Here is a 25,018-nt window from a genome sequence, read left to right as displayed (position 1 = left end):
CATGAAGGATAAGTTGGAGGCATGAGCTAGCATGGAGAGCCACAGGGATACGAGGAGTGGATGGGAGGGATGAGTTGGCAAAATATGAGGCAATATCGAGTGATTTGAGGAGCATGAATTGACACAGAGGAGCCACAGAGGTTGAGTGAGGGTGATAAGAGTTTGTGAAGATTATGAGGGCTAGAGGGCCTAATAGCATCTGAAACAATGACCATGCCACCCTGGCTGCACCCAAGCTTACTTCAGATCTGGATCTGAAATCACTGTGACCAACTATGATCTGTCTCCATGTTCCCGAGAGCAAAAATTGGCTTTAATTGACCTTTCATCTGAGATTAATTTGCCAGATCAGGAAATTTCTCCACTCAAACCATTCACCTTGGTTGCAAAATTCAACTCCTCTAGAATCTTTCAATTCATTGTGGCATCTAAGAATTCTCTGTCTGCAATATACTCCTTTTTTACAGGAATGCACTGATTTTTATATGTAGGTATCTAGGTGGCAATTGTATTTCTGTGGTGGAAGAATTGGAGGGATTAACAGAGCTCCGAGAATTGCATATAGAGAACCAGCACCTTCCTCTTGGAGAGAAGCTGCTCTTTGATCCTAGGACTCTGCAATCTCTAAAAGTAAGTAGCATTTGATACTAACTTTCTTAGGTTTAACAAAGTCTCTGATATTGTGGAACCATGTAGCTTAAAGAACATCATTTTTTTATATAGTAGACAGATGTAAAATCTAATGATTTCACATTTAATCTGAACTCAAATCAAAAACTTGTGAAAATATGCAGCTGAATTGAATATACCCCAGCAGTGAGTTTGGAGGGAGGGCGTATTTAATCAAGCAGGAGTTATGGAGTGGATATCCCACTGCCTTTGTGGCTCCATCCAGTTAAGTCTGGGCAGGAAGACTCATTAACAGCTTTCCTGCCTGGACACTAATTAAACTCACTTGAAGGTCTCCTCCTGTTGCCTTCAGATTTGAACCATACAGGAAGCCTGAAAAGCAAACCTCAGCTCCCAGGAGGGTCCTTTGTTCAAAGGCACTTGAGTGCCTGATTGAGAGACCTGACATCAGGGAGGAATGGCATGCTGAAAGTCATTTCCTGCCCTTCCCTCTGACTGCCGTTTTCATCCCAGCCAGGAAGCCCCTCCTCATGACCCCCATCACTCACCTGCAACCTGAGTCCCTCCAGTATCCTGCATTTTTGGAGGGTTCATTGTTGGCAGCTGCCACCACTCCTGAAGATACTGGCGGGCACTGGAGCACTGCTAGCCTCTGACTGGGGTAGGGGCTAGAGTGCATTATTCCCCTTCCTAAAAATTGTTTTGATTACATTTTATAAGCTTATCATAAAGCTTTTAATTTTGTGATGTTGGATCTTTGAAAAGATTTCACTTGTTATTCTGATTAATTTGGTTTAATTTGTTTCAATGAGAGTAGATCTCCAAATTGTATGACTCTTCTGGCACAGTGGTAATCTCCTTACCTTTGAGCCAGGAGGCTTGGATTTAGGTCCACCTTAGGGAAGCAATGGCTTAGCAGCATTATCGAAGGATTGTTAATCCAGAGGTCCATGTAATGTGCTGGGGACTGGGGTTTGAATCCTGCCACTGCAGATGGTGGAATTTGAAATCAATAAATACCTGGAGTTAAGAGTCCAATGATGGCAATGAATCCATTGTTGATTGTCAGGAAAAACCCATCTGGTTCACGAATGAGCTTTAGGGAAGGAAACTGCCATCCTTACCTGGTCTGGCCTATATGTGACTCTAGACCCATAGCAATCTTGTTGATTCTTAACTGCCTCTGGGCAATTAGGGATGCACAATAAATTCTAGCCGAGCCAGTGATGCTCACATACTTTGAATGAGTAAAAAAAACTTGCTCAAGAGGTGCATAATAACTTTTTTGAACAAGTTGCTTTGGAAATATCTATATTCCCCTGGCCGAAGTGGCCATTAACAGGTCCAGGTTGTGGTGCTTGTCCAGCCTTACTCTCTGTCTCTCTCGTGGCTACAGTGATGTCAGGGAGTCTCTGGAAAGAAGCAAGGAGTATCCTCTAGTGCTTTTGAGGCCTTCTGCAACATGAATGCTGGGGAGATGGGTATGCATCACTGACTTAGGATATGACCTTTTAATTAAAAGTTAAGAATTTTTTTACAGTAACTAGTGCTCCTCTCATTTGAGATGACTGTTTATTCGTGCCAAAAATAAACAGATCTCCAATCTCTCTGCTTTAAGGGGGTTGGTTAGCTCAGTTGACTGGTCAGCTGGTTTGCAATGCAGAATTATACCAATGACATGGGTTTGGTTCCCGCTAAGGTTACCATGAAGGACTATCCTTCTCAATCTCCCACTTTCCCTGAAGCACAATCTGAAGAGTGCGGTGCTGGAAAAATACAGCCTGAAGAGTGTGCTGCTGGTAAAGCACAGCCTGAAGAGTGTGGTGCTGGAAAAACACAGCCTGAAGAGTGTGGTGCTGGAAAAACACAGCCTGAAGACTCTGGTGCTGGAAAAACACAGCCCGAAGAGTGTGGTGCTGGTAAAGCACAGCCTGAAGAGTGGGGTGCTGGAAAAACACAGCTTGAAGAGGGTGGTCCTGGAAAAACACAGCCTGAAGAGTGGGGTGCTGGAAAAACACAGCCTGAAGAGGGTGGTCGTGGAAAAACACAGCCTGAAGAGTGGGGTGCTAGAAAAACACAGCCTGAAGAGGGTGGTCGTGGAAAAACACAACCTGAAGAGTGGGGTGCTGGAAAAACACAGCCTGAAGAGGGTGGTCGTGGAAAAACACTGCCTGAAGAGTGTGGTGCTGGAAAAACACAGCCTGAAGAGGGTGGTCCTGGAAAAACACAGCCTGAAGAGTGTGGTGCTGGGAAAACACAGCCCGAAGAGTGTGGTGCTGGTAAAGCACAGCCTGAAGAGTGGGGTGCTGGAAAAACACAGCCTGAAGAGGGTGGTCCTGGAAAAACACAGCCTGAAGAGTGGGGTGCTGGAAAAACACAGCCTGAAGAGGGTGGTCGTGGAAAAACACAGCCTGAAGAGTGGGGTGCTAGAAAAACACAGCCTGAAGAGGGTGGTCGTGGAAAAACACAGCCTGAAGAGTGGGGTGCTGGAAAAACACAGCCTGAAGAGGGTGGTCGTGGAAAAACACTGCCTGAAGAGTGTGGTGCTGGAAAAACAGCCTGAAGAGGGTGGTCCTGGAAAAACACAGCCTGAAGAGTGTGGTGCTGGGAAAACACAGCCTGAAGAGTGTGGTGCTGGTAAAGCACAGCCTGAAGAGTGTGGTGCTGGGAAAACACAGCCTGAAGAGGGTGGTCCTGGAAAAACACAGCACTACACTCTTTAGGCTGTGTTTTACCAGCACCACACTCTTCAGGCTGTGTTTTTCCAGCACCACACTCTTCAGGCTGTGCTTTACCAGCACCACACTCTTTGGGCTGTGTTTTTCCAGCACTACACTCTTCAGGCTGTGTTTTTCCAGTACCACATTCTTTGGGCTGTGCTTTTCCAGCACTACACTCTTCAGGCTGTGTTTTCCAGCACCACACTCTTCCGGCTATACTTTACCAGCACCCCACTCTTCAGGCTGTGCTTTTCCAGTACCACACTCCTCAGGCTGTGCTTTTCCAGCTACCGCACTCTTCAGGCTGTGTTTTTCCAGCACCACAATCTTCAGGCTGTGTTTTTCCAGCGCCGCACTTTTCAGGCTGTGCTTTGCCAGCACCCCACTCTTCAGGCTGTGCTTTGCCACCACCACACTCTTCGGGCTGTGTTTTTGAAGAGTGTGGTGCTGGTAAAGCACAGCCTGAAGAGTGGGGTGCTGGAAAAACACAGCCTGAAGAGTGTGATGCTGGAAAAGCACAGCCCAAAAGAGTGTGGTGCCGGAAGAGCACAGCCCAAAGACTGTGGTACTGGAAAAACACAGCCTGAAGAGTGGGGTGCTGGAAAAACACAGCCTGAAGAGTGTGGTGCTGGAAAAGCACAGCCTGAAGAGTGTGGTGCTGGTAAAGCACAGCCTGAAGAGTGTGGTGCTGGAAAAACACAGCCTGAAGAGTGTGGTGCAAGAAAAACACATCCGGAAGAGTGTGGTGCTGGGAAAGTACAGCTTGAAGTGTGTGGTACTGGAAAAACACAACCTGAAGAGTGTGATGCTGGCAAAGAGAGTGGTGCTGGAAAAACACAGCCCAAAGTGTGTGGCACTCGAAAAATACAACCTGAAGAGTGTGGTGCTTGAAAAGCACAGCCTGAAGAGTGTGGTGCTGGAAAAACACCACCTGAAGAGTGTGGTGCTGGAAAAGCACAGCCCAAAGAATGTGGTGCTAGAAAAACACAGCCCGAAGAGTGTGGTGCTGGAAAAGCACAGCCGAAAGAGTGTGGTGCTGGTAAAGCACAGAGTGAAGAGTGTAGGGTGTTGGTGGACACCGCGTGCTCCTTCTCCAAGGACACCTGGGCCCTAACGTAACCGCGGAAGAGGGGCAGGCAGTCGGCCCTAACGACCCCCTCCACGGCCCGCTGCCTGGACCTGTTTATGGCCAGTTTGGCCAGGCCCAGGAGCAGACCCACAAGGAGGTCTTCAGACCTGCCCTCCCTCCTTCGCACCGGGTGCCCGAAGATCAGGAGCGTGGGACTGAAGTGCAACCAAAAGCAGAGGAGGAGGTTTTTGAGAAAATCAAAAAGGGAGTGCAAACGCCCACACCCAATATACACGTGGTCCACAGACTCCACAGCACCACAGAACAAGCAGTTGTGCTGGGAGTCCGTGAACCACCGCAAACTGCGGTTGCAGGGGACCGCTGCGTGCAACACTCATATCTATCAGCAAGGGTTCCCTGATTGGACCAGAATAAAAACCCCAATTAATGCACTCATATTCTATGAGATCCACCTGGTTGATCTTGTTGTAATTTCAACATTCCTCTGAGTCTGAGGACATGGGCTAGTTCTTATTTTTTCTAGCTCGTCCTGGGGTATTTCAGCACCAGGTCAGTTTCCTCCAATTCTGCCTTTTATGTGGGGGGTGCACAATCACCTCTTGCACTCAGAGTGTCTCTGAAGAAATTCACTTTCCTCTTCAGACAACAAAGCTAACGACATGCGCCATGCCTATCTCAGATTCCGAGGTACCTTAACACATGAGAGGGAGAACCCATGAGTTCCATAACAGTTAGAAAGGCAGTCAAGGAGGCGGGCATTTTACTCCCCCCGCCCCCCAACCCCCCGCCCCGCTCTGTTTGCAAGTTTGTAACTTTAATATATTCCATGTGCTTCTTCAGGACTGTTGCACCTACTCAGATGTTATACATCACTGGATCTGACCACACATTGAGCATGCCTCTTACTCATGCAGGACCATTCCTATGGTTCCTGAAGTAAGCTGTCTTTCTTGCTTAGCAGAGCATTGTGTCCTGCATTGGCATTCCTGATGCCGTTTCACACTCCACCCCCCCCAGGTCCAGGAAGATCAGATTTAATCTGGTGCAGAGTTTTCTTCCCATTAACAACTCTGCTGGAAATTCAACTTTAGGAAATACTCAAATGCCCTGCTGGTAAACAGTGATCCATTATCTGTGTCCAACACTTCATATATGGCAAAAGATGTGTGCAGTTTTTCTAGTATCAATCCTTTGTATGATGAATGAACACTATGCACATCTAGCCACTTTGAGTGGTCATCCACAATGATTAAGAACATTGAGCCCATGAAAGAGCCTGTCTAGTTGACGTGTAGCCAAGTCGTGGGTTCACCCGGACAGTCCCACAAAATAGAGAAGTAACTGGCTGTACGTTTTGTCCTTTTTGGCATTCCAGGCAATGCCCCACCAATATAGCTCTATCTGCATCCAGTCCTGGCCACCAGACATAAGTTCTTGCCACCATCTTCATTTTAGAAACTCCTGGATGACATTAGTAAAGTTCAGGACAAAGATGAGGAGAAACTTCTTCACCCAGAGAGTGGTGGCTGTGTGGAATGCACTGCCCCAGAGGGCAATAGAGGCCCAGTCTCTGGATTCATTTAAGAAAGAGTTGAATAGAGCTCTCAAGGATTGTGGAATCAAGGGTTATGGAGATAAGGCAGGAACAGGATACTGATTAAGGATGATCAGCCATGATCATATTGAATGGTGGTGCAGGCTCGAAGGGCCTAGTCCTGCACCTATTGTCTATTCAGCCAGTGTCTGGAGGTGACCTTTGCTCGGGACAATCATTCTTGTTATACATAATAATATGCTGTAGTCTTCAGCAATTTGGTCTCTCCGAGTCCAAAAAGGTTTCAATTCTGGTTGTGATGACCCTTTTGGTTTCCCCCATCACTACCAGCTGTTTTAGTTTTGCTCGGACCAGATATTTCTGGCATTGTCAGCTGTGACTGGAAATGTGTCCAGAAAATTTAAAATCATTATGGACTCTTTCAGTGGCAGTACCACTGGTGGTGTACCTGCCAGCGGGATGCAGCTCAATACATCCTCATTTGCTACTTGTCCTCCAGGATGGTGTTCTAACTTGTAATTATATGCCCTTACTATTAGAACCTATCACTGAATTTGGTTTGATTCTGTGCATGACATTGCCTTGTCCTTTTTAAATAGACCTAGTAGGGGTTTTCTGGTCTGTTTTTATTACAAATTTACATATGTAAAGGTATTGGTGGAACTTTTTGACTCCAAAAATGACTGTCAAACTTTTCTTCTCTATTTGGGCATTGTAACGCTCTTCTTTAGTCAAAGTCCTGGATGCAAATGCTATTAGACATTACTCTTCATTGGGGCACCAGTAACCAGTGAGCTAAAACTCCCCCATGATCGCTTGAGAAGATGATAGCTGTTTCTTGACTTCCCTGAAAGCTCTGGCTTGGCTACATGACCATTTACAAGGCTGACCCTTTTTTTAAAAGTTGATGCAAAGGTGCCAGGATGGAGACTGGGTTATGTATGAACTTTCCATAATAGTTCACATCACCAAGGAAAGACCTAAGCTCCGATACTGATGTGGGAGCAGGGGCATCTTTGATCGCCCTCACTTTACTTTCTAATCGGTGTAATCTAGTCCTATTGATTCTGTAGCCCACATAGATCACTTGGGGTGCCTGGAATACAGATTTTTTTCCTTCCTAAGGCATAGGCCTGCCTGGGAGTTACATTTAGGACCATGTCCAAGCTCTCTTAAGTGCTCCTTATGGTCCTCCCTGTTATCGACATGTCATCTAAATAAATGGTGACCTGGGGTAGACCTTATAAACTGTCCTCCACTGTGCACTGAAAAATTGCACAGGTTGCCAGTCCCTCAACTGGCAGTCTCATATACTGGTACAAACCCTTATGGATATTAATTGCGGTTATATTTCTGGGAATCCTCTAGGCATGGCTTATATACAGCCCCCTCACCCCCGCTAACTTTGCATTTTAATCCACTAAGTGAGGTATTGAGCATTTATCGAAAAGCATTTTAGTGTTTGTTTAAAATCCCCACAAAGGCAATCCTACCTGCTGGGCTCCAAAATTGATATGACTGATGCTGCCCATTCTGCAAACTGGACTGGTTTGATGATTCCTTTGCTTTCCAGCTTTCCATTTCTGCCTGTACATTTGTCTGTAAGGTAATTGGTTCTGGGCGGGCCTTGATGAATCACAAAGTTGCTTCCTGGTCAACATGCAAGGTGGCCTTGACTCTTTTGATAGTCCCTAGACCTTCTTGAAAATCTTCCAGGTATTTCATTAGGACTTCACTCAAACAGCCATTTTCTAATTGAAAAATATCAAGCCAATCCAAGTGAATCTTTCTCAAACAATTTCATCCCATCAAGTGTGGCCTCTTACTGCAATCAGTGGTAACTGAATTGGAACCAAAGTTGTACTCTTAATCTATGAAGGTTCCCTGGAATAGGTTCTCAGTCTGGCTGAGGTCTTGCTCAAACTAAAGGGTGGAGTCCAGAGTGAATTTTGTTAAATGCTGGTCCTGTGATCACTGAAAAGGCCGCACCAGAGTCCACCTGCATTAGAACTGGGAATCCATTTAACCAAATGTTTATATTGATTGGTTCCGATTTGGATGTTGCTAAGCAATTTAAGTGTTCCAAGCCAGATGTAGATGGGCTTTCCAGGCAACGTATTCTGCTGGATACCAGCCTATGAGTTGTCTTACTCAATCTAGTACTATTGGGAATCTGTTGCAGCAACTACAATGGCTTCTAGCCCGTTTCCTGAAGAAAATGTTAATTGTTTGGCTAAGGCTTGGCCTTGTTTTGGGGTTTTGCTTTGGGCTGACATAGAGTCCAAATGTTCAGCATATGTCTTGAGTGAGGCAATCCAGTTGCCTTTACTCAAGTGGTGTTTCCCCAAGCTCAAGCGGACTGAGGGCAGGTGAGGGCAGAGCTGCGGACGTGATCTATATGGACTTCAGTAATACGTTTGATATGGTCCCTCATGGTAGACTGGTTAGCAAGGTGGAGACTGAAGGCCTGTAACCAGAGGTGTGCCACAAGGATCACTGCTGGGTCCATTGCTTTTCTTCATTTATATAAATGATTTGGATGTGAACATAAGAGGTATAGTGTTAGTACGTTTGTAGATGACCCCAAAACTGGATGTGTAGTGGACTGGTGAAGAGGGTTATCTCAGAGTTACAACAGGATCATGATCAGGTGGGTGAATTGGTCAAGGAATAGCAGATGAAATTTAATTTAGATAAATGTGAGGTGCTACAATTTGGAAAAGCAAATCAGGACTGGACTTGTACACTTAATGGTAAGGTCCTAGGGTGTGTTGGTGAACAAAGAGACCTTAGAGTGCAGGTTCATAGATCCTTGAAAGTGGAGAGTCAGATAGATAGGATAGTGAAGAAGGTGTTTAATATGCTTTCCTTTATTGGTCAGAGCATTGAGTATAGGAGTTGGAGGTCATGTTGCGGTTGTACAGGACATTGGTAGGCCATTTTTGGAATATTGTGGGCAATTCTGGTCTCCCTGCAACTGGAAGGATGTTGTGAAACTTGAAAGGGTTTAGAAAAGATTTGCAAGGATATTGCCAGGATCGGAGGATTTGAGCTATAGGGAGAGACTGAATAGGCTGGGGCTGTTTTCCCTGGAGCGTCAAAGGTTGAAGGGTGACTTTATAGAGGTTTATAAAATTATGAGGGGCATGGACAGGGTAAATCGACAAAATCTTTTCCCTGAGTTGGGAGAGCCCAGAACTAGAGGGCATAGGTTTAGGGTGAGAGGGGAAAGATTTAAAATGGACAAATGGGCAACTTTTTTAACGTAGAGGGTGGTGCGCGTATGGAATGAGCTGCCAGAGGATGTGGTGGAGGCTGTATGATTACAACATTTAATAGGCATTTGGATGGGCGTATGAATAGGAAGTGTTTAGAGGATATGGGCCAAGTTGTGGCAGATGGGACTAGATTAATTTAATTTAGATTATCTGGTCGGCATGGATAGTTGGACTCAAGGATTTATTTCCGTGCCTTACATGTATATGATTCTATGACTTGTGAGGTAGTCCAATTCCAACTCGATACCCTGCAACTCATCTGCTTCACTTACTGCATTTTCCAATGATAAAGCCGGTTGTAGAGCCTGATTGACGTCCAATTGGGCTTTAGGTAGTCATCCCTTCTGCAGTGTTATGTCATTAACCCCACATACCAAACAGTTTCTCAGCATCTCATTAAGGTTTAAACCAAAGATCAAATTCTGCCAGTCATCTTACCATCGGCAAAAATTCCAGTACGAGCTCTCCCATTCTCAAATTGCTGAGTAAAACCAATAGTGTCTCAGAATTAGAATAGGCTTGGGATTGTCATATTCCTTAACTAAATCTGTCAACTCTTGAAAAGTTTTAGTACCTGATGCCTCAGGGAAAGTTAGGCTCCTAATAAGTGAAAAAGCTGCAGGTCCACAAGCTGCCAGGAAAATTACTTACTGCTTTTCATCTGCCCCAACGTTATTCATCCGGAAACATGATGCATTTTTCCACGTACTGGGCCCAGTCTTCAATAGCAGGATCAAACAAGTCAAGTTTCTCAAATATGATGCCATAAATGTTTACCCCAACTTAAAGACAATTGTTGCAAGCCAGTTTCTTCAGGAATGTGCTTTATACTTGTCACCACTAAAATAATTCCACAGAGACTGGTATCCTGTCATCAAGTCACTCTTTATTTTCATATGGAGAGTGCTTGGCATTGATCCGGCTCCCTCAGAGCCAACTGTCAGAGTGAACAGAACGTCTGACACTCCTTTTTATATTCTTTTTTCTTTACACTCCTTTTTGTATCTGTCAGTCAGGGTTCCGTGATTGGTGCAGATTAACAGCCCCAATCAGGGACTTCATTTTGTATGAGATCCACCTGGCTGACCTCATAACAATCACAACAGCTACCTTGTTAAAAATCACACAACACCAGGTTATAGTCCAACAGGTTTAATTGGAAGCACACTAGCTTTCGGAGCGACGCTCCTTCATCAGGTGATTATGGACACCTACCTTATATGTCTTTCTTGGCCGTACAATCTTAAATGCCTTCCTCCATTGGTGCTGTCTGATGCTGGCCTTGCAGCTTCAATTGTCCTCATTTGCTTCTCCAAAGCTTTTGGAAAATTGGATATCTAAGGACCATTGATATTTAATCAAGTGAACTGTGTTAAAAAGCAAGTAATGATATCAAAACTGAATATCATATGGAAACAGTTTTTTTCATTTGTGCATTGCCGTGAGCAATTAACACTAAACAATTAGCCCTTAATGATCTGGTTTGAAGATAATATTTTTAAGCCCAATACTATACCTACCCAACCCCATTGGTAATCCTTGCTCTTCTTCTGCTCCCCTCCCTGCAGCACAGTTCAACAAAGACAATCACTCATGTCAAACACTGTTGCTCAGAGCTGAGTTGTTCACACCATCTTTCAACAAACACGAATTGGGTGCTATGTGTGTCGCATGTGTTACTGAATTATGGTTGAAGATAGGATTAATTTCAAAAAGCATTACAGAATGAATATTCACGAATGTAAATATAATACAAGTAGGAACCCACCACAGGACAAGATGCCCCACCACAGCAACAACTTAATTTTTTATTCTGAATCAGCCATTATGATTTCATAATTTTGGTTCCCATCTGATTAATTCATTCAGCTTGCCACATTTCCCATTAGCAGAGTCTTTATGAAATTCTGCCAAGGGAGTGTAATTTTTTAAAAGCACTCCATCCATTTATTTTTACAAATAATGATAAAAGACTGATTTTCTGACAACTTTTTAGGAGGTAAAAATGACACCTGTAAACCGTTTGAAATGTATTTATATTCCACTATGTATACTTGGAATCGCTAAGAGCCATTATTCGCCACAAAATACTTGTCATAAAATCATTAATATTGATGTGATTGTATTCACCTGTATTGATGTAATTATTGTAAATTAAAATGGAACCAATATAGACAATAAGAGATAAATTAAGAGTGATAGGAAATTTTTATGTTATAACATCTATAGTTCTTTTTATTTATATAGAAATCCTTGTGTGTTTTGAATATCAAGAAGAATAATATTGATGAGATCAAAGAATTGGCTTGTCTTGGGAACCTGACTCAGTTTATAGCTGAAGACAATCGTATTCAAGATATAAAGGTAATCCTATTTCAAAAGCATACTTTTAAGGAAGTCTCCACATATCGTTCTTTATTCCCAGTTTCAAAAGTCAGGAAGCAAACCATAATTAGGCCTTTATATCTTTCAGATAAGACTTTAAACTGAGGCCCTGTCTACTCTCAGGTGGGCATAAAATAAAATGATGTTCTTTAAATGAATGGAAGAAAATTTTCCTTTATATCCTGGCAAATATTTATCTTTCAACAAATATCACTAAAGTGGACTTCTGTCTTTGTTGTTAGTATGAATTTAGAGTGTCATTGAAATTATATTTATTCATTGATGGGATTGCTGGTAATTGTTGCTTATCCCTCGTCACTCTTAAACAGCGTGGCTTGCTGGACAATTTCAGAAGACATTTAAAAGTTTAGATTCATATTTGGGTCAGACCAGGCAGATTTCCTTCCCAAAGAGGCACAGAGACCCACATGGGTTTTTATGTTTGATTATTGTTTCATGGTCACCATTAACAAGACTTTCAATTGTATTTGAATTCCACCAGCTTCTGTGATAGGATTTGAACCCATGTCCCCAGACCATAAACCTGGGCCTCTGAATTACTCATTTCATGCCATTACAAATAATCATCACTCCCCTCCATAAATCCATAAAATAAGGGCAAAAGTAAAACGTTCAACCCATCGACTCTGCTCCACCATTCAACAAGGTCATGGCTGACCTAAATAATCCTCAACTCCTACTCTTGCTGCATTGCCTATAGTTCAAGAGTAATTACTTTTGCAAAGTACGTCATTGGTTGTAAAGTCCTTCTGGACATATTGAGGTCATGAAAGATGCTCTTTAAATTCGAGACTTGCTACTATTCTTATTTGGTAATATTTGATTTCACCACTTTTAAAAATTACATACAAAATTGGTTAGACAACAGAAGGTCCATTAGCTATTCCCTCTCAACTGTTCTTTCCCACAGCTCTGCAATTTTTTTTCTCTTTGGATGTTTGTCCAATTCCCTTTACAACAGCCTCCATCATTCTGACTTTCCCTCTATCAGCTGTGTTCAAACAAAAACTTTTCCTCATGCAATATTTGGTTCATTCCAATTATCTTTGATTTCTGCCTCCTCTGCCAGTGGGAATAGTTTATCTATATTTATTTTAACTAGATTCCTCATTATGGGCAGAAAAGGACCAGCTGCTCGTTCAAGACTGCTCCAGCCACAATGATTGTGGACCAGGCACTTCATAGAATCATTGATTGATAATAGCCATTCCTGTGCGGGGTCTGCAATTCACTTAGTGCCAATTCCTCATTTTTACCTATAGCCCTGCAATTGTATTCCTCTTCAGATAATGAAGCAATTCTCTTTTTAAAACATTAAATGAATCTACTACCACCACATGTTCAGGCAGATCCTAACGACTTAGGTGAAGAAATGTTTTGTTATGTTGCTGCAGCTTCATTTGCCCTTCTTAAATTGGTGTCCTCTGGTTCTTGAACCATATATCAATTCACCACTTTTTCCCTCACTGCTCTGTCCATCCCTTGTACGATTTTGAAAGGCTTCATCAATTCTTATTTTAACCCACTCTGCTGTAAGGAGAACAGCTCCAGCTTCAATCTGTTCAAATAATTGAAGTTCCTCTTTGCTAGAATCATTCTTATGAATATTTTCTACATTCTTTCTGATACTTTCGCATCCTTTCTAATATGTGATTTCCAGAACTGAATGTAATACTCATCTGAGAATGAACCATTGCATAATATAGGTTAATCCAAGCTTCCTTTTGTATTCAATGCCCTTATTTTTGAGGGATCCCATTTGCTTTCCTGTTCTTTCAACTTGTCTTGTCACCTTCAGTTTTGGAGCATATGTTTACCCCTAAGTTAGGTCCCTTTGCTTATGCAACCCATTAGAATTGTACCTTTTGATTTATATTTATTCTTATAGACAAAATCACTTCATATTCCTCTGCATTTAATTTCATCTAACACTTCTTTGTCCATTCCAGCAACTTGTCTATGTCCTTTTGAACTTGAACACCACTCTCCTTTGTTCACAATATTTTCAGATTTGTGTCATCTGCAGCTTTCGCAATTGTATCCTGCATATCAAAGGTTTGGCAATTAATAAATGTCAAGAAAGGCAAGGGCCTTTATCCCGACCCCTGGGAAACCTTACTAAAAACATTCATCTAATCTGAAAGACATTTAATACAGCTGTCAGCTTCCTGGCAATGAGCAGCCAACAGATTTCATATCCATGTCTAACTTTTTTCATAAGTCTGTTGTGCAGCATACGTCTTTAGTAAGTCCATGTGCACCATATCAACTGCATTTCCTTCATCAACCTTTGCTATTGCTACATCAAAAAAACTCAGGAAAGTTTTCCCTCCAATTCCATGCTGGCATTCTCCTAATTAACCAGATTTTCCCAAGTGACTGTTCATTTTGCACTGGATTAGTGCCCTACCACTGAGATTAAATTGACTGATCAGTAATTTCTGACCTTGCTATGCCAAGCCTCTAAATCAGCATCGCCCTCTTGTCCTGTACATCATCTTGGTAAAAACAATTACTGCAGATGCTGAAAACCAGATTCTGGAATAGAGTGGTGCTGGAAAAGCATAGCAGTTCAGGCAGCATCTGAGGAGCAGGAAAATCGACGTTTCGGGCAAAAGTCTGTATTCCTGATGAAGGGCTTTTGCCCGAAACGTCAATTTTCTGCTCCTCGGATGCTGCCTGAACTGCTGTGCTTTTCCAGCATCACTCTACTCCAGAACTCTGTCCATCATCTTTCCCATCTATCCGATCCACCCTCCTATCCAAGCTATCACCTTCTCCCCACCTTCATCTACCTATTGTATTCTCAGCTATCTTCCCACCAGCCCCACCCCATCCTCCCATTTATCTCAGAGCCCCCGGCCCACAAGCCTCAATCCCTTGGGTTTATGCCGAAAATGTCGATTCTCCTGCTCATCGGATGCTGCCTGACATGCAGTGCTTTTCCAGCACCAGACTCTCGACTCTTGCTACATCATTTTTTTTTGAGCATCAGCATAACATTTGCAATTTTCCAGGCCTCTGGCAACACTCCTGCATCTGGATTTGGAAAATGATACTCCTGATCTTTCTGCTTATCCACTTTTTAGTCTTCCCTATGTCTGCATCCTCCCTCTATCTAGTCATTATTTTGAGGAGGCAAAACAAGTAAACACTCAGGAACAATAAAGAAGAAATGGGCCATTGCAACAAGAGCACTAGATGCAGTTATGATTTGAATACTGTGAACTAGTCCAGAGTTCCCCACTAGCTCCCTGAAACGATCCACTGACTAAAATAAAGGGCAGCTTTAAAATTTAGGACTGCATAATTGTATTTCTACCTAGTCCTTATGACCACAAATCTTGACCCAGCAGCTGGCATAGAAGTGATGTAATGGCTCAGGAGATCCCTAATTATGTTCTACGTTGGCTGTCAGTCATTTGAGATTGTGGCGTCTCGGCCTGCAACTCTCTTGAATTAAGTGTTTATTATTTTGTGTCCTTTGAGTTTCCACACTCTGTTTCTTAATGTATTTTCTCTTTTCTCTTCAATCGTTATCTGGCTGAAATTCTAAAGCAAGCATGGTGGGATACCTTAACTAGTTTGAATAATTTTAAAAAATATATTAAGAATGCCATTCAGCATTTTTCATGTATTCTTAACTGATTTCCTGTTTATTTTGTTTCAATAAGAGCAAGAATACTTTGCAGAAACTATGAGGGGCTGGAGAGTGATGGCTTAATGACATTATTGCTAGACTATTAATTCAGAGTCCTTGCCATGATCTCAAAAAATATATGACATGCTTGCAAACCTAATACTGCCATGAATTTATCCACACCCAACTGCAAAGATTCTAAAAAAGAGATATTGCAAAGTAGATAACAAGCGAAAACTTTGCGTTAGTTGCTATAAATTGTTAGAAGTTAAACTGTAGAAAAAAATTGTTCTTCAATATATTTTCCAAGGTACTAAATATATGCAACCTTAGCACATAATTGATTTGGCTGTAGACTGTATCAGAGAAGATAAATTTATCCTCTTCACAATTTAGTCAGGAACAAGCTAAAAAATATAGATTTTTCTTAAAGTGATTATGACAGAAAGTCAGCTGGTGACAAATTGGTGTCTGCAGATGCAGTTAACAGAGTTGAACAAGACAGGCAAGATAAAGATTGGAGCACAGTGGTCAAATACAGGTTCATAACTAGGCATCATTAGCTGAAGAAAAGTCTGCTGCAACGTTTGCTGAGCCAGTTGATTCTCATGCCTTGAATATAATTTGCTCTTGAGTATTTTCTGGCAGACCTCTGAGTGATGAGCATGACATGATCATTTATCAAAGCAAACAAAACCCCCTAAAGTGAGTCCCTTTAGAACTGATTATTGAATAGTTGGAAAGTGGAACCACTTTAGTAGAGGCAGCAAGGCAATGTACAATAAAATCAAGTCCAAAGGGTAATCATATTTCCACTAGGACTAATAGTCTGTTAGATAAACACTCTTCTTGAGATACTTGTCTTGCTTGGAAATGAGTTAGCTGTCAGCTAAATCAACCAGGCTTCTTTATACAGGTTTTACTCAAAGATAAATGAGTGCAGATGTCTTTTTTGTGTTGCTTTAACTTTGTAAACAAGTTTTTTTTGAAAAATAAACCTGAAATGAAGGTACAAAATCATTATGTATGTAATATTCACAACAATGAAATAAATCATGCTTAAAGTTTGTTATTATAGTTCTTGCAACACAGAATTTGTTCTTTGAAAAAATCTTGTTTTAATGTACTAATATCTTTTTAATTAAATACTGTAATAAGTGCCATTTTTGCATTAGATCCTACTACTTATATGTAGGAGATTACATTACATGAATCATTTAAGGTCATTTAAATGGTCATTGGATAAACATGTGGATGATAATAGAATAGGGTAGGTTAGATGGGCTTTGGATTGGTTTTACAGGTCGACACAACATAGAGTACATTGCCTTGCTGCCTCTACTGTGCTATAATATTCTATGTTCTATGTTATTACTGTGAAAAGCTATTTCTTTTGTTTCTGTCAATTTAAGATTTTATAAAAACATGAAACATTTTGAATTTCAACTTTATTGAGAAATTATACAAATTGACAATTAAAAGGGATGTAAAATGCCTGTACAGACTTTAAATCTTCAAATCTCTGATTTTTCAAAAATCCAGGAACTGGAATATGTCTTGAGCCAATGGCAAAAACTCTGGTATCTGAACCTGAGTGGAAATCCTGTGTGCCAGAAAGCAAAATACAGGGATAAAATAATGGTGTTGTCTACAAGCCTAGGTAAGGAATTTTAAGTATCATTTTCAATATTCCTTGACTGAGAATAGAAATAACATTCATTTCTCATAAGTGGGGATTTGCTGGTGCTTCATTCAATTCATTTTTCTCAAACCACAAAATAATGTAAAGCTATCCAAATGGTTTGAATTTTTCAATGGCCATAGATGGAGGTTGCTCATGGGAACCATGCAAAATTCCTATCCAAGTAGGCTCTGACAAATTGAAGATTCTGCTGGGCAATACTTCAACACCTGGAACCCCTGAAAGTATTCATTTAAGTCATAGAATTCAGAGGGTTTTGCTCCATTTAAGTGGATAATTACTCAGGAAAATTACCTGGGTGGGACAGTGGCTCACTGGTTAGCACTGCTGCCACACAGTACCAGGGATCCAGGTTTGATTCCAGCCTCCAGCAACTGTCTGTATGGAGTTTGCATATTGTCTCTGTGGGTTACCTTTGGGTGCTCGAGTTTACTCTCACAGTCCAAAGATGTGGAAGTTAGGTGGATTGGACATGTTTAATTGCCACAGTGCCCAGAGATGTGCAAGCTAGGTAGATTATCCATGGGAAATACAGGGTTATAAGAATAGGATGGGGGGGGGGGTGGGTTTGGGTGGGAAGCTGTTTGGAAGGTCAGTGTGGACTTGATGGGATGAATGGCCTGCTTCATACTGTAGGGATTCTATGAATCTATGAGAATACAAGCTATGAAATACTAAGTCTAACTCCTAAATAAGTATTCAGTTGACCCCTAGCTTACCTCTCACACACCCATTTACATCTACCGAAGACCCCTTACATCCCCAAACCCTGACCCATCACCCCCTTCCTCCTCCAGGACCTGACCATTACTGTACTTGAAATTGCTCCCCCAAGTATGCCTTGGAGCCAGCACCCTCCGAGACCTGGCCCAACCCAATCTTCTTTCCAATGTTAGACTTGACTACACCCCTTGTGTCATTGAGTCTATACCAATACCATCCCTCACTCCAGATCTGAAAATAGGCCACCCCCCAAGGACTCAAAAACCCCAGGAAAAGATGTCTGCACAGTCCCCAGACTCAATATCTCCCACCTATCCTGACCTACGCTAAACATTCTATCACTTACCTACTCCCCGTCACCTTGTGCCTGAGAGAAAAGAACGTAACAAAGCTGTGGAAGACATGAGTTTAGGCAATGCATCTAAAGTAATAGTAAACTGAGTTAGAGTTCTGTTTTAAGAGTCCTGGGGAAGAAAACTGAAGAAAGTAGCATTTGATGAACGTGCAATAATTTGCCAAAAGTAAGCCAATTACAATCATACCAGTTAAACAAGAAACTTTAGCATAGAGGTAGGGGTTACTGTTTGTTTAGATTTGAGTGACAGTAGGAGTAGTGCTGAGGTAAAATGGATGTATCTTTCATTGTGATGTTTATAATGAGATTAATCCAAAAATTCTTGTGTAGTGTAATAAAGTTTGTGCTTAGATTACTTAGTGTGGAAACAGGCTCTTCGGCCCAACAAGTCCACACCGTCCTGCCGAAGAGCACCCATCCCCCTACATTTACCCCTGCACCGCCAAGAACTGTTGAGTCCTCCCCAACGGGGAATTGAACCCCGATCTCCCGCGTGCCAGGCAGGGATACTAACCACTATACTACCGAGGAATTCTAGATTAGATTACTTATAGTGTGGAAACAGGCCCTTCGGCCCAACAAGTTCATACCGACCCTCCAAAGAGCAACCCACCCGGACATCTAACACTACAAGCAATTTAGCATGGCCAATTCACCTAACCTGCACATTTTTGGAGTGTGGGAGGAAACCGGAGCACCCAGAGGAAACCCACACAGACCCACGCAGAATGTGCAAACTCGACACAGACGAGGCGGGAATTGAACCCGGGTCTCTGGCGCTGTGAGGCAGCAGTGCTAACCACTGTGCCACCATGCCGCCCATAACTTCCTGTATGTTCTTTTATTAGAAGTACATGGGTAGCCAGTTTAGTGACTGACCTCCGTAGAAAACAAAAATTTCCCAGAATCGGATTGCCTTTTCTTTGAACCTTCATACAACTGAGTTTAAATATTATCAGCTTCAAATACCTTTGCTTTAACCAAACACTTTGGTCTGAAACTTAAAACTAAATCCCTTACATTGATTTGGAGATGCCGGTGTTGGACTGGGGTGAACAAAGTTAAAAATCACACAACATCAGGTTATAGTCCAACAGGTTTAATTGGAAGCACACTAGCTTTCGGAGCGACACTCCTTCATCACCCCTTACATTGAGATAACTTACTTGATAATTTTCAACTAGCTCCCTTCTTCAGGAGCAACTGTCTTAGACAGACAACTTCAGCCAAGACCTCTGCAAAACTCCCATAATGAATCAAAAAATGCTTGTTCCAAGCTGGTAGGTATTTTCCTAAGGCAAAAGAAATCTCAGGATCTTTCTATCTGAAAATTAACGCACAATTGTTCACTCTGTTTGCTCATAAAGCTCACCCCGCTGAAAACAAAACACCATTATTCTCTAGGAAATCTCTCTCTCGTATTGTATTTTAAAAGAAATCACCATGGCTACAAAATACTTAGAAGCTAATCATTAAATCCTTGCATTGAAACAGACGAAGCTCAAATGCCATAAGTTAAAGATCCAAATTCTTTAACACAGACGTCATTAAAACACCTGTAAATAACACCTTATATATCACAATGATGTAGCTTACTTGTTGGACAAAGCAGACTGAGATAAGGCTTTGCTGTCCTTTATTGCAAAAGCTATTAGCTACAATTCATAGGTGTATGGGTCAGTAAGTGGCCTGTGCACACATTCCCTCCATGTTCAAGAGTGCAGCTTGATGCTCTTCAGCTAGTGTGTCTTCTGGAGGGATTGTAATTAAACTGAGTCAATCATGAAATGTTAGTTTCACTACTAATTGCTGTCTCTCCTCCCCCTTTGAGGCTGAAAAAGCCTGGTAATTGATGCTGCACATAAAATTTCTCTTATCCACCGTGCAGTTGTAGTTACAATTCTAAACTTCTAACATTTTATTTTCTACTTGCATATTCAAAGTTAGTTTAAAATAGAAGCTGGGTTCTCTCATCAGATATCCATTTTTACTCTACTTAACTTACATGTAATTTGTTATACAATAAGTGCCTGTCTGAAGATAGTAGTAGCGAACTGATTTACATATTTTTACCCAAAATTGACATATGAGGTTGACTCCAATTCCAAGGCAATTTCACATGTGCTGTTCAATTAAGATTGGAGGAACTGCTGCAGAAGACGTGGTTCTGGTCCTACTGACTCTACTTTAAATACTTTGCACACTAATTCCCTTTGCTAAGCATGATAATCCAACCTGATCAACTAGTATCATTGTAACCATTAAACAATTGAATAATCGAATTATTATCGATAAAAGTTGGAATTCAATAATTTTATAATGTTATTTATAACATAGGCAAGCCATTTAAAATTATTTTAAAACATTTGCTTGGAATCTTTAGTTTTTCCAGGTCAAGATCTAACTTTCTCACCCCCTGTGTCAACATTGTTCTGGATCACTCTTTCTTTAAGCTTTGAGTATGGTCATCTGCTCAAATTTTCTATATTTGTTTTTCTTTAAATTTCACATTCTTCATTTTCCTAATTTGTATTATAAATCACTGTATCCCACTATCCAAAATCTCTGAATAGCACTGACTCAGATGGGCTTAAAATTCACCAGCTGTCCCTTCATCTGGATCCATCTTGAAGATACTACTTACTAGGTGGAGAGGGGGAGCAGCCCAAGTCATGGTCCACATAGGCACGAACAATATACATAGGAAAAGGGATGGGGATTTAAGGCAGAAATTCAAGGAGTTGGGTGGAAGTTGGAGCTAGAACAAAAAAAGTTGTTATTATCTCTGGTTTGTAGTCCGTGCCACGAGCTAGCAAGGCAAGGAATAGGAAGAGAGAGAAGTTGTAAATGTGGCTACAGGGATGGTGCAGGCGAGAGGGTTTCGGATGCCTGGATAATTGGGGCTCATTCTGGGTTAGGTGGGACCTCTACAGACAGGATGGTCAGCACATGAACTAGAGGGATATCAATATCCTGGCAGGGAAAATTGCTAAGTAAAAGGTGAGGTCTGCAGATGCTGGAGATCAGAGCTGAAAATGTGTTGCTGGTTAAAGCACAGCAGGTTAGGCAGCATCCAAGGAACAGAAAATTCGACGTTTCGGGCCAGAGCCCTTCATCAGGAAATCAGGGAAATTTGCTAATGCTCTTCAGGAGGGTTTAAACTAATTCAGAAGGTGGATGGGAACCTAAATTGTAGTTCCAGTGTCCAGGAGCTTGAGAGTAATGAGGTCAAGGTTGCAAGAGTGCACCGGCAAGTAGGAAAGTGGTTTGAAGTGTGTCCACTTCAACGCTAGGAGCATCCGGAATTAGGTGGGTGAACCTGCAGCATAGAATGGTACCTGGGACTTCGATGTTGTGGCCATTTCGGAGACATGGATAGAGCAGGGACAGGAATGGTTGTTGCAGGTTTCGGGATTTAGATGTTTCAGTAAGAACAGAGAATATGGTAAAAGAGGGAGAGATGTGGCATTGTTAGTCAAGAAGATATGTTTGAAGATTCATCCACTGAAGTAGTATGGGCTGAGGTTAGAAACAGGAAAAGAGAGGTCACCCTGTAGGCTTCCGAATGGTTCCAGAGATGTAGAGAATCAGATAACAAAGATGCTTCTGGATAAGAGTGAGAGTAACAGGGTAGTTGTTATGGAGGTCTTTAACTTTCCAAATATTGACTGGACATGCTATAGTTCAAGTACTTTAGATGGGTCAGTTTTTGTCCAATGTGCGCAGGTATGTAAACACGCAAACAAAGAGTGAGGCCACATTGGATTTGGTACTGGGTAATGAACCAGGCCAGGTGTTAGATTTGGAGGTAGGGGAACACTTTGATGAGAGTGACCACAATTTGGCTATGTTTACTTTAGTGATGTAAAGAGATAAATATATACAGCAGGGCAAGTGTTATAACTGGGGGAAAGGCAATTACGATGTGATTAGGCAAGATTTAGGATGCATAGGATGGGGAAGGAAACTGCAGGGGATGGGCACAATTGAAATGTGGAGCTTATTCAAAGAACAGATAGTGCATGTCCTTGATAAGTGTGTATCTGTCAGGCAGGGAGAAAGTGGTCGAGCGAGGGATCTGTGGTTTACTAAAGACATTGAATCTCTTGTCAAGAGGAAGAAGGCTTATGTTAGGATGAGACAAGAAGGTTCAGTTCGGGCGCTTGAGAGTTACAAGCTAGCCAACAAAGACCTAAAGAGAAAACTAAGAAGAGCCAGGAGTCAATGTCTTTGGCAAACAGGATCAAGGAAAACTCTAAAGTTTTAGATAGGTATATCAGGAGTAAAAGAATGACAAGAGTAAGATTAAGGCCAATCCCGGCAGTTGTGGGAAGTTGTGTGTGGGGTCCGAGGAGATAGGAGAAGCGCTAAATTAATATTTTTTGTCAGTATTCACTCTGGAAAAAAACAATGTTGTCCAGGAGAAAACTGAGATAAACACCTCTAGTCTAGACGGGATTGAGGTTCACAAGGAGGTGATAGCAATTCTGACAGGTGTGAAAACAAATAAGTCCCCATGGCCAGATAGGATTTATCCTCGGATTCTCTGGGAAGCCAAGGAGGAGATTGCAGAGCCTTTGACTTTGATCTTTACCTCATCATTGCCTACAGGAATAGTGCCAGAAGCAAATGTTGTCCCCTTGTTCAAGAGGGAAGTAGACAACCCTGGCAAGGGGCGGCACGGTGGCACAGTGGTTAGCACTGCTGCCTCACAGCGCCAGGGACCTGGGTTCGATTCCCGCCTCAGGCGACTGACTGTGTGGAGTTTGCACGTTCTCCCCGTGTCTGCGTGGGTTTCCTCTGGGTGCTCCGGTTTCCTCCCACAGTCCAAAGATGTGCGGGTCAGGTGAATTGGCCATGCTAAATTGCCCGTAGTGTTAGGTAAGGGGTATATGTAGGGGTATGGGTGGGTTGCGCTTCGGCGGGTCGGTGTGGACTTGTTGGGCCGAAGGGCCTGTTTCCACACTGTAAGTAATCTAATCTTATAGACCAGTGAGCCTTACTGTGGTTGTGGGTGAAGTGTTGGAATGGATTATAAGCGATAGGACTTATAATCATCTAGAAAGGGAGAAGTTGATTAGAGATAATCAACACGGTATTGTAAAAGGTAGGTCATGACTCACAATCTTTATTGAGTTCTTTGAGAAGGTGACCAAACAGGTGGATGAGGGTAAAGTTGATATGGTGTGTATGGACATCAGTAAAATGTTTGATAAGGTTTCCTGTGGTAGGCTATTGTACAAAATAAGGAGGCTTGGGATTGAGGGTGATTTAGTGCTTTGGGTCAGAAGTTGACTAACTGACTGAAGACAGAGGATGGTGGTTGATGGGAAATGTTCATCCTGGAGTTCAGTTACTAGTGGTTTTCTGCAAGAACCTGTTTTGGGTCCGCTTTTCTGCAAGAACCTGTTTTGGGTCCGCTGCTGTATGTCATCTTTATAACAGACATGGTAGAGAGCGTAGAAAGATGGGTTAGTAAATTTACGGATGACACTAAGGTCGGTGGAGTTGTGGATAGTCCTGAAGGATGTTGCAGGTTACAGGGGGGCATAGATAAGCTGCAGAGCTGGGCTGAGAGGTAGCAAATGGAATTTAATGTGGATAAGTGTGAGGTGATTCACTTTGGAAGGAGGAACAGGAATAAAGAGTACAGGACTAATTGTAAGATTCTTGGCAGTATAGATGAGCAGAGAGATCTCGGTGTCCATGTGCATAGATCCAGCTTGGTAGGGTTGTTAAGAAGGCGTGCGTGTTAGCTTTTATTGGTAGAGGGATTGAGTTTCAGAGTCACGAAGTCATATTGCAGTTGTACAAACTCTGGTGCAGCCACACTTGGAGTATTGCATACAGTTCTAGTCACCGCATTATAGGAAATGTAGAAGCTTTGGAAAGGATTCAGAGGCAATTTACTAGGGTGCTGCCTGGTATGGAGGGAAGGTCTTAAGAGAAAAGGCTGAGGGAATTGAGGCTGTTTTCATTGGACAGAAAATGATTGAGAGATGACTTAATTGAGACATATAAGGTAAACAACAGGTTAGATAGGTTGGACAATGAGAGGTTTTTTCCTCATATGGTGATGGCTAGTATGAGGGGAAATAGCTTTAAATTGAGGGGTGATAGATAGAGGACAGATGCCCGAGGTAGTTTATTTACTCAGAGAGTAGTAGGGGTGTGAAAAGCCCCGTCTGCAACAGTAGTAGATTTGCCAACCTTAAGGCCATTTAAATGGTCATTGGATAAACATATGGATGAAAATAGAATAGTGTAGGATAGATCAGCTTCAGATTGGTTCCACAGGTTGGCGCAACATCGAGAGCCGAAGGGCCTGTACTGTGCTGTAATGTTCTATGTTCTAAGTGTTCATACTCCTAAGTGTTTTGTGTTCAAAACCAAATTTTCCTCTTTTTTTTCTTTGATTTTGCTCACTTTAGCAGGTTTCAATGCGTTTGACTATTCTTTTATTCTAAATTCAGTTTCTCTGCAGAGTGTCAAGGCCTTGCTGATCTTACTGTCTACATTAACCATTTTGTACCATGCTCCTTGTCAGTTAAGTATAGGTGATTAAAATCGTTCTTTAGTGGAGGTGTTTTTTTTCTTTAATATTGAATTTATTTATCTTCAAAAGTAATTAGATCATTTTTATTCTCCACATTAAAACCACTGAAACTACGTGTATGTGTTTTATTATTTTCTGAGAATACCTTTAAATTTCCAGGAACTAGTCCCTTTAATGTTTTAGAATACTAACTTATGTGAATCTCAACACGATTAAGTATTATTATTATTTTTATGTCCAGGCTGAGTGGTTTTGGAATGCCTGCTATTTGATGTTTTACAGTAGTTTTCCTATTTTCAACACATCATTAACATATGGCTTGGATAGGTTAAAGATGATCCTATTATAAAGGGGCAAAGGATT

General features: G+C 41.9%; 1 protein-coding gene and 1 non-coding gene across 6 annotated transcripts in view; one reads left to right on the top strand and one right to left on the bottom strand.

Moving 5' to 3' along the window:
* ppp1r42 (protein phosphatase 1, regulatory subunit 42) overlaps nucleotides 1-25,018 on the top strand; it is a 117,252-nt gene that overhangs the window by 29,145 nt on the left and 63,089 nt on the right. For all 5 annotated transcript variants that reach the window (XM_060824104.1, XM_060824105.1, XM_060824103.1 and 2 more), the window contains 3 exons: nucleotides 492-630; nucleotides 11,521-11,637; nucleotides 16,862-16,979. In XM_060824104.1, coding sequence (XP_060680087.1) covers nucleotides 492-630; nucleotides 11,521-11,637; nucleotides 16,862-16,979 — 374 coding nt within the window. The remainder of the gene's footprint in view (nucleotides 1-491; nucleotides 631-11,520; nucleotides 11,638-16,861; nucleotides 16,980-25,018) is intronic.
* On the bottom strand, nucleotides 18,559-18,630 carry trnaa-ggc (transfer RNA alanine (anticodon GGC)). The gene has a single exon. It is a non-coding gene; the product is annotated as a tRNA-Ala (tRNA).

Source organism: Hemiscyllium ocellatum, chromosome 4, assembly GCF_020745735.1.
Source record: "Hemiscyllium ocellatum isolate sHemOce1 chromosome 4, sHemOce1.pat.X.cur, whole genome shotgun sequence".
Classification (NCBI taxonomy): Eukaryota; Metazoa; Chordata; class Chondrichthyes; order Orectolobiformes; family Hemiscylliidae; genus Hemiscyllium; species Hemiscyllium ocellatum.
This window is presented reverse-complemented; position numbering and strand designations above follow the sequence as displayed.